General features: G+C 26.4%; 1 protein-coding gene across 2 annotated transcripts in view; it reads right to left on the reverse strand.

Moving 5' to 3' along the window:
- LOC107452245 (tether containing UBX domain for GLUT4) overlaps positions 1-9,755 on the reverse strand; it is a 29,040-nt gene that overhangs the window by 3,468 nt on the left and 15,817 nt on the right. For both annotated transcript variants that reach the window (XM_043039996.2, XM_071181378.1), the window contains exons 2-11: positions 9,377-9,432; positions 9,074-9,277; positions 8,929-8,989; positions 7,372-7,442; positions 6,216-6,711; positions 3,897-3,954; positions 2,280-2,355; positions 2,028-2,176; positions 893-955; positions 729-778 (exon numbers count right to left, since the gene is read on the reverse strand). In XM_043039996.2, coding sequence (XP_042895930.1) covers positions 729-778; positions 893-955; positions 2,028-2,176; positions 2,280-2,355; positions 3,897-3,954; positions 6,216-6,711; positions 7,372-7,442; positions 8,929-8,989; positions 9,074-9,277; positions 9,377-9,432 — 1,284 coding nt within the window. The remainder of the gene's footprint in view (positions 1-728; positions 779-892; positions 956-2,027; positions 2,177-2,279; positions 2,356-3,896; positions 3,955-6,215; positions 6,712-7,371; positions 7,443-8,928; positions 8,990-9,073; positions 9,278-9,376; positions 9,433-9,755) is intronic.

Here is a 9,755-nt window from a genome sequence, read left to right on the forward strand (position 1 = left end):
AATAGTGACCAATGAAAAAGAAAAAAAGATTTTTTTTAGGAAAAATAGAGGCTTGATGTAAATTTTCCGGTTGATTCTTCTTTTTAGACAGGGAAAACAACTTTATTTTGAACTTTTGTTGCATAAACTGAAACAATAAACTTCTTTTATGTAATTTCATAAAAACCTTTGCTGTATTAAGCAAACTGGAAAAATAATTTCTCTGCCAAACTCACTTTTAACATTAAATAAAACATTATGCACAACTAGAAATGCAGGCAGTTAAAAAAGTGAGTTTTTTAAATTATAATGTTAATACAGACCAATTAAAACAAAATGTATTATCTCTTTACAACTAAAGTGAAAAACTTTTAACACAGATATAACACAAAAAAAAGAAGATTATTAGCTGCTAAGGTGTTGAGCCTGTAGAACAGGGATTACACTCAGAAGGTTAAAATTGTAATTAAAATAACTGGATAGGGAATAAAAACAGGGAGGAATTAAAAAGACCTTAGGCTGTTTTTGCATTAAGTAATTCTTTAGTAAATAAGATACTGCTTTTAAAAAACTTATTGAAATAATAGTTACATTAATAAATCATTTTAAAAAGAGTAACTAAAATAATGTAACATATGTACAAAAAAAAACAATTAACATAAATAAAAATTAATCTTTTCACACATTAAATTTATATTGAAAAACAATGAAAATGACCAGAAACAACGGTTTTCAAACACTGTACTCACTTCCAACAAAGTTTTTGAATAAATTAACTTTTCTTTTGGTGGAGTAGTATCTAAGAAATAAATGGAAAGAAAATGTGTCAAATTTTAAAAATATTATAAAAACAAATAATTCATAATTCAATTGCAAATAATATAAATGGAAATTACTGAAAAAAAATACTCACATAAATAAAAACAAATATCCTTCTTTTCCAAATAATTTCTTACAAATTCACATACAGTTTCAACTGTAAACAAAATGTATAAAAATTGTTTAATTTAAAGGCTATATATTTAAAATATTAAAAAAAGGGACTATTTATAGTTCAAGATACATACAAGAAAAGTAAACTAATCTGAGCTTAATTGATATAAAGAGCTGGGTGGAAAAAATTATGCGATATGATTTAGAAAACATCTGTTTTAAAATTTAATTCTCTTGATCACTGATTGTTTTTGCAACGATATTTTACAATTAAACTAAATAAAGCTTTTATGCTTCTAGAAATTAACATTTTATAAAAGGTCACATTTATTCATAGAAGTTAGTTCTAGTATAATAAGTGATTATCAAAACAATGGAAACACAAAATAATTAGTGGATAACCTTGTGTTTCCATCATTCATATAACAATCTGTGCCTAACCTTAGTTTAAGGTCCAACAAAGAGTTATCAATAAAATAGAGTTATTATACGAACTGCTGAAAAATAAAGAAGCCATTTACAAGACTTTCAAATGAAAAAAATGTCAAGAAAATATTTAGTTAATCTAATAATAATATATTTTTCAGTATGATTAGCTCAGACAGAATGATCAAAAGACATATAGATAGAAAAACATTTAAAATAAATAAACAAAAAATCAATAAATTTGTAGTCAAAAGCCTGGACAAAATATTACATAAAATGCTTTATAATTTTTTTTAAAATTTTAATTATGTTATTTCTGAGACTTCAAAATAACTAAACCAAAGCAATAATGATTAAACATTAATCAACTATGCCATCAGTTCACAAATTCCTCAAAAAATTAATAAATAAACATTTTCATTACGGATGTTTTAGACTACAATCATTGATAATGAACACCAATAAAGAAATTTTTTCAGGTCAATTTTATTGGATTTTACTGTAGAAAATTATTCAAGTTGTACTCAATAGTTTTTTTAAATTTTAGCTCAACGGCAAATTATAGGAATCAAATAGTTCTATCACTGCCTAGAAAATCTCAAGAAAGGCCTGAAATTTGATAAACATTCAACAATTTTACAAAAGAGCAACAGAAAATAATTCTTATTGATAAATAACAAAATAAATACCTGTTTCTGTAATCATAAAAACTGCTTGCAAAACTAATTTTTCAGGGAAATAAATACGAATAACTGTTTGACTATAAGTAGAAAACTTTTGACACAATTGTCTGTCTCTCTGTTCTTTGGTTAAAAGAGGCTGACTTTCCATTAGGTTTCTACAGCAAAAAATTTACAAAATTAGATAATATTTTCATTACACAAAATGAAACTATACATAATTTTTCATCAGTTCTTAAAATAATTTCATAGTTATAATACCTGTCTCTTTTATATTCTTCCATCAAATATCTAACATCTTTAACAGTCAGCTCAAAAAACTCATCAGGCAAATCAGCTACAAGAAAAATGCTTGGATAAATTCAACTTTGTAATAAGAAAGAATTATTTAATTGAAGTGAAACACTTGTTAAATTAATTATAAGAAACATTGAGATTAAGATTAAAATTTGAATTAAAGGTTCATATTTATATTAGAATGGACAGTGCAGTTCGCAGTTCGGATGTTTTAATGGGTGTTAAAATAACACTGTGTCTATCAAATAACAAACAGGATTTCATGCATCTGTCGTTGCAATTGAAGAGTCATAGTGGGAGTAGATTGTATGAATGAGGTTGTAAACTAAGTTCAGACCTGTATAATATGAACAAAGGCGCAAACGCCATTAGCGGAAAATTTGTCACTAATGTAGAAAATTTTTTACTATTACAGTACAAGATTTTAGGATTTTTCTTTCTTTTTTGATCTGGTAGGTAAGGTAAACATTCTGAAAGATTTTTACCTTACCATCATTTTNACATTGAGATTAAGATTAAAATTTGAATTATAGGTTCATATTTATATTAGAATGAACAGTGCAGTTCGGATGTTTTAATGGCTGTTGAAATAACATTGTGTCTATCAAATAACAAACAGGATTTCATGCATCTGTCGTTGCAATTGAAGAGTCATAGTGGGAGCAGATTGTATGAATGAGGTTGTAAACCAAGTTCAGACCTGTATAATATGAACAAAGGCGCAAACACCATTGGCGGAAAATTTGTCACTAATGTAGAAAATTTTTTACTATTACAAAAAAAAAAATTTCCTACTTTTTCCCAATTCCCGACAAAAAAGTTTTTCCTACCAATGCAAAGGCGATTTAAAATTAAATTAATATTTAAAATCACTCGTCGCGATTCCCATTTATGTGGGTTAAGATCGTGTAGCGTGTTTTATATTTACACGATTTTATATCAAATACTGCATTTTATATGCACACGATTTAAAAGCCATTATTATGATTTGTATTCAAGTGGCTTCAAAATTATACACCGAGATTCATATTCACGTGATTTTAAAATCAAATATTGAGACTCGTATTAAAGCGAATTCAAAATCGATTTAAAAAATGTTTTTGCAAATGACATTTTTGAATTTCTATTTTCCACTTTTTTGATTTTTTTACCAAGCTCATCCCTGTGGTATGAATCAATACAGAATTCTATAAGAAAAATTGACATTTTTGAAAAATCTGAGATTTTCAAAAAATTTCACTAAAATGAAGCGGCGGTGAAAAGGTTGAACAGGTACAAGAAATAATCAATGTGCTCAGAAGAAAGTTTTTCATTTTATCTAAGTCTGACTATGTCTTACACGAAATAACAATGAAAAGAAAATGAAGTAAAAAGATAAATGAACAATCAAATATATTACACCTCAGATGCTTTATCCTTTGGAAATCTAAGTTTAAAAATAGGAATAGTTATTGCCTTCTTTTTTTTAAAAAAAAATACAAAAAATGTTTTAATGTTAAAAAAACAGGTTTTTTATTTCACAGTAAGTTACATTAAAGTAAATCAATGCATAGGAAGAATAAGAACTATATAATTTATTACCTTTCTTAACATCTGTAATATCATCTAAACTATATAGTACTGCATGTCTATCACCAATCTACATGGAAAAAAAATGAATTAATAAAGAAACAGCTATTTTAAAAAAAATAGCCATAATATTATGAGATGCCTACTACAGACGAAGAGAGCTATGCGTGAGCTTGTATAATTCAAAAACTAAAATGATAAAATTTTCATAAACTTTTCACTACATTTAAATGAATGTTTGGTTGTTATGAAGTATAAAAAATTTAAAATTTATAAGGCATAAAAAATTGCAGCGACCTGCTACTTCTTTTCTGTGCTTTTGCTTTGTGAGGTCAACATTAATTGTCAAAGGACTTTTATTTAGCTTTGATTTTCTTCCCTAATTTTTATTTTAGTCATCTTGGAGTTTCAGTTGGTATTATACCAGGTGTTGGGCAACATTCCCTGATGGGTCAATGTGATCAAAATGAAAATAGAATAAGTGGGGAAAGTTTACGGTGTTCAGATGACACACTGGGAGAAATTCTATTAAGTCTGGTAGTAAAAAGTCATATTCAATGAATCGTAACTGTTTGCTAAGCACTGTTTCTTGACCATATTCAATTCTAGAGGTGAGTGATAAAAAAAAAGTTTTTCTGACTAATTTTCTTGTTTTTAAACTTTTTTTTGTAAAATTAACATTTAAAAAATAAATAGTATTAATTAAATATTTATCATTTTTCATGCATCTCAAAGAAGTCACAAAAAACTTGCTCAAAAGCCATATGTGGCTTACTGGCCCTGTAGTAAGTATCACTCATTGGGGAATGAGCACAGAATTTGCAAATGTTTGGAAAAAAAGTTAAATTTAATAAAATTAATGATTAAATTAAATATTCCGCTATGAGATAACTTAAATGACAGAATTTCTTTTAACTACAGATATATCTCCAAATGAGCACAGCGAATACTTTGTGCGACAGAAGAATCAAGCAAAGCAACATGAATGAAGCATGAATAAAGGTAAAGAAATGCGTATAGTTTGCATTCTATAAACAAAAAAATTCTTCAGTGACAACAAGAAAATTGACATTTGAAAAGTAATGAGACAAAGATCATTCAATAAAAAAAGAAAATCATTTTTCCAGTAAGGAAAAATATACAAGATAATAAAAGAAGGGAGATAGAAACAAGTATGAGGTAGAAACACAAGGGGGGAAATTGCAGATATAAAAGTAGAATAGATTTTCAAACATTAGGAAAGAATGGGAAACTAGAAAGATCATCAAGTAAATTATTAAAATTTTTCAAGAATTCTTCTGTGAAAATTATTCAACTTTGCTCTTTTTCTACTAACCTTGATTTCTGGAAATCTGTCCATATTTTAAAAAATTCTAGCAATTTAAATAAAGATTCCTCTAACATCTCATTCTTCCCCAATATGAAAATATATTTCAATTTAATTTCACCTAGAGGTTCCTTACCAACCCCCTCACAACTATTTCTTAACTCCCTTCTTTAATTATGTTGGTCAAGCTCGTTCTTCTTCCCCAACTGGATATACCACTTTTTTTTCTTATTATAACATGTTTGCCTTCCTATTTTTACACTGTTATTTTGTGAATACAGAAAAAGTTTCTTGTTTAAAGAACTGAAACTACTGTATGTCAATTTACTTTATTTGTACTCTATTCAAGTTTATTTATACTTTGTTCAAGTTATTTTGCTTTATTTATGCAGACCTTTGTGCCATAATTATATTTTAAACTATCTATATTTTCAGTTTCGAGTAACTGCATAATTGTTCGTTGAGAAACTTAAATAAAATGGTTGAAAAGTATAAAAAATATGTTAACATGACCTCTTACGTATAGTTAACAGTCACTGATTTATTAAAAATATTACTTACCTTGAATTTAAATATTTAAAAAACAATGCTGAAAACATACTGATATGCCATGGAATGATATCTTAGTAGACCTTAATAACAATCATATTAATATTTACCTAACGCAATTAAGTTAAATGCATGCATTGTAGGTTGTTGTGCAGACAAAAGTTTTATTTTAGTTAACACAGGAATGAAATTGCACAGAGAAGAAAGAGAAAATCTTTTACATAGTTAATATTTTAAATGACTGTGATACAAAAAAATGGACTTATAATGGTCAACTAATTTACAAATACATTTTTACTATCTTTTCAAGCGATTTTTAACATGAATATTTTCAACGTAAAAAAAGGAAAACATGAGTTTAACAAAATGGATTTTTTTAACAGACAAAAGGAGAAAAAAAAATAAGCACTTGATTATAAATATAGCAAAAGAAGGAACAAAACAGATTATCTTACATAGTTAATGTCTCCTACATCAACATCTTCAATACTTAAATCATATTCCATTTCTTCTGTTTTAGTTTCAGCTTTAAAAATAGCACAAGCACTTTTTCCATTAGCATTTAAATCATGTAAAATTTTATTCTCATTTTGATCAGGAATGTTACAAGAAGGAACATTATTATGCTCAACATCCCTGTTGCTCTTTTTAATATCAGATATATCTTTACTTTCTAACAAAGGTGGAGACATTTCACCAATAGCTCTTTTGTTATTAGATGTTGATTCACATGGTTGTTTTGGTGTTTCTTTAGGTAGCATGCCAGCCTTAAATTCATTTTGTGCAGGCATTTCAGTATTGATTTTATTCTCTGAACTTTCAACTAATTTTTCCGAATAACAGGATTTGTTTGTAATAGAAGTTGGCAATAGCTCAGGAACTGGTCGTGGTGTTAAAGGGCTAGATACATGTGCCTGACTATCTAGTTGCTCTAGTTCTCTAAACATCAATCTAAAATTTAAAAAAAAAAGCATCTTGAATTAATAAATAACTAAGGAATAATTCATATGTTACCTAGGAATTTTTTAAAAAAATACAGTAATTATTGAAAAATGCCTTATGAAAAATTAAAATATTTCAATTTTTTCTGTATCTAAAATCACATTAAAATTCATATTTTATTTTAAAAATAAACTATTTATTCTATTATATTAGCAAAAGCAAAGGTTGGAAGCCACTGCATGAGGTCATTTAAAATTAATAATTAAACAAACTAATCACACTATACATGAACCAGACTTTTAAGGTTACCATTTATTTAGACCAGTAATTTTTTTTGGTAAAGAATATTAATGTTGCATCTGTTATATTGCTGTCACTTTTAAGGAGGAAGTTTGATATTTATTTTATTACCAATAAAGGCTAAGTTTTATGTTTCAATGATGATTAAATTTAAGTTGATAGTAGAAAATGCATTATAGAAATAAAGGAAAATCAGAATATTCAAATGCAATTGTATGAAATAAAAAAACTGGAATATATATGAAATTTAAATCTTGAAAAAATTATAAAAAAAATGAGGCTTAATAAACTGTTAATGATAATGATATAGTTCGGTGAAAGCAAAAATAACTTTTAAGAGTATAAGTTAAAAATATATCTTCAAAGTACCTTATAATAGCTGTTCCTTTTGTTAATCCTAGACTACGCAAAGTTGTAGATTTAATGGCTTCACCAGAAATCTAAAAAAGTGAACAAATTTTCAATCACAAATTAAAAGACAAAACACACACAAATAACTAATATTTTAACACACAATTATATTTTTAATAAAAAATTTTTACAAATAGATAACTTCATAAAAATAATCCTATGCAATTTCATAAAAAAACCTATTTTTAATATTATTTTAATATAATAATTATATAATTTTTTTAAATATATTATTAAAAATTACTTTTAATACTATTGTTTGTACGCACTAAATTGAGACATTCACACAGTCATGTTCCTTTATCACAAACTTTGGTAAGAAATGGCATTAATAAATCTTAAAATTCTATCAAAAAAGGTTTTCCTACATAAATAAGTATGCTTAAGTGAAATTAAACTGAAAACGTTGAAGTTTGAGGTATTTGATCATCATAGTAACAGTATATTGTCATAATAGTGCAGTAATGGGACATACAAAAATTTATACAGTTAAACCTTGATCAATTATTTTCATATGTTTAATTTTCTTTATAGTCATTTTTTAATGATGCCATCACAAATTCTATTCTTGTAATGTTGTTAATAACACTAGATAAAATGATTTTTGATACTAATAGATTCCTATATCAGTTGTTTAGATATTCTACCAACAATTAATAAAATACAGTGAATTTATTTCGTTTCGAGAAGAAAAATAGTAATGTCTGATGGTAATGATGAAGAAAAAAAATTGTCACAGTTTGGGGAAAACACTTTAAACAGAATGTTTGATGTTCACGCATCAGTTGATGAAAATGTTTAAACCTGTGGTATTGTTGGTTCAAGAAATAGTGCAAAGTGATACTGATAAAGATGTCAAAAAGGAAATCACAACTGGTGTTAACATTTGTGATAGTCTTTGAATTAATGAGGAATTTTTTTTATTCACATGAACTTAGAGAAAAGGAGCAGCAATCTGTTACTAATGTTGAAAATTAACTAAAAAAAAAATTATGTTCGCTTAAAAGAAAAATTTTTGTTCAAACCATTATTTTTAAACATTTCAAATAAATTTATGTGTTTATTCATCTTTTTTATTTTGCATAGTAATTAGTTATGCAGTGCATACATAATTGTTTTAATTAAAATCATTTTTTTAATAATTTTCAAATCAATTACTCCTTTTTCTTTTCATATATTTTCAAGTTATTATTTTATATTGACACGTTAGAGTTGTATTTTCCCATTTATCATTCCTAATGAATAGTGCCTTGAGAAACAATTAATCGCGGTTCTGAAATATTTTTCTAGGGAGAAGAAAAAGGTAATTAGAGCTATATTAAATAAGAACTCAAAAGGTACAAAAGAATGATAGGACAGCATTGAGTATAGGAAAAAATTTACAAATATTATGGATAGTGAACAAGACAAATAAATTAACACAATGTTGATATTTTAAATACCAAATTTCATTAATCTTAAAATTTTCACAATTGCATTTAAAAATCTGCATTTGAATATTGTTTTAATATATACCTGTTGGCGCATGTAAACACATACTGGTTCGCTTTTTTCTTTAAGAGTAACTGCATCTGGGCTAAAGTTAAAAAAAGGATAATAATAATGAAATTTTCAATTGAAAAGAATAATTAAAAAAAGATGGAATTAAAAAATACTGTACCCTAAAAACTGTTTAAGGATATCAAATAAAGTGGATGCAGGCTTAAAATCACCCATCAACCTTTCTCCAGACTCCAATTGTAAAGCAATAGTAACTAAGCAATCTTTTCTTGCATTTTTGGCAGGCTGCAACTCCAACAAAGCATTATTTGGTAAATTTGCAAAACGAATAGGTAAACTTAGATCCAGTGCTTTTTTATAATGACTAAAAAGAAAAGAAAACACTGAAGTAATCTGGCAACAATGTGAAGTTTTACACAATTTCTCACATGAAACAATAAATCAAACAATAAATCAAACTTACAATAAATCAAAGTCCTCGGGATTTAAATTTTGCTTACTGCAAGCTTCTTCTAAAACCTAAATTCAAAGAGTATTATAATTAGAACATTTAAAATTCAAAATTTCAAGTATTTATTTAATAAACTACATAGCAGCTTGAATAAAGTTTATTTTTTTTAAAAAAAAAGTATACAACCTGTGGTTGAGGTTATATATATATATCAGGGTTGGAGTTTTTGCCGGCAAAAAGGGGTTTTTGCCAGGACAGTGGCAAAAACCTGGTAAAAATGGCGAAAACTGGTAAAAACCGGCAAAAACCAAATTATCTAAATTGCTGATTAAATATTATTACAAAATACTTGAAACAAATTTAAATCAATCATAAGGAGGTAATTGTTCTC

The sequence above is a fragment of the Parasteatoda tepidariorum genome, chromosome 5 (assembly GCF_043381705.1).
Source record: "Parasteatoda tepidariorum isolate YZ-2023 chromosome 5, CAS_Ptep_4.0, whole genome shotgun sequence".
Lineage (NCBI taxonomy): Eukaryota > Metazoa > Arthropoda > Arachnida > Araneae > Theridiidae > Parasteatoda > Parasteatoda tepidariorum.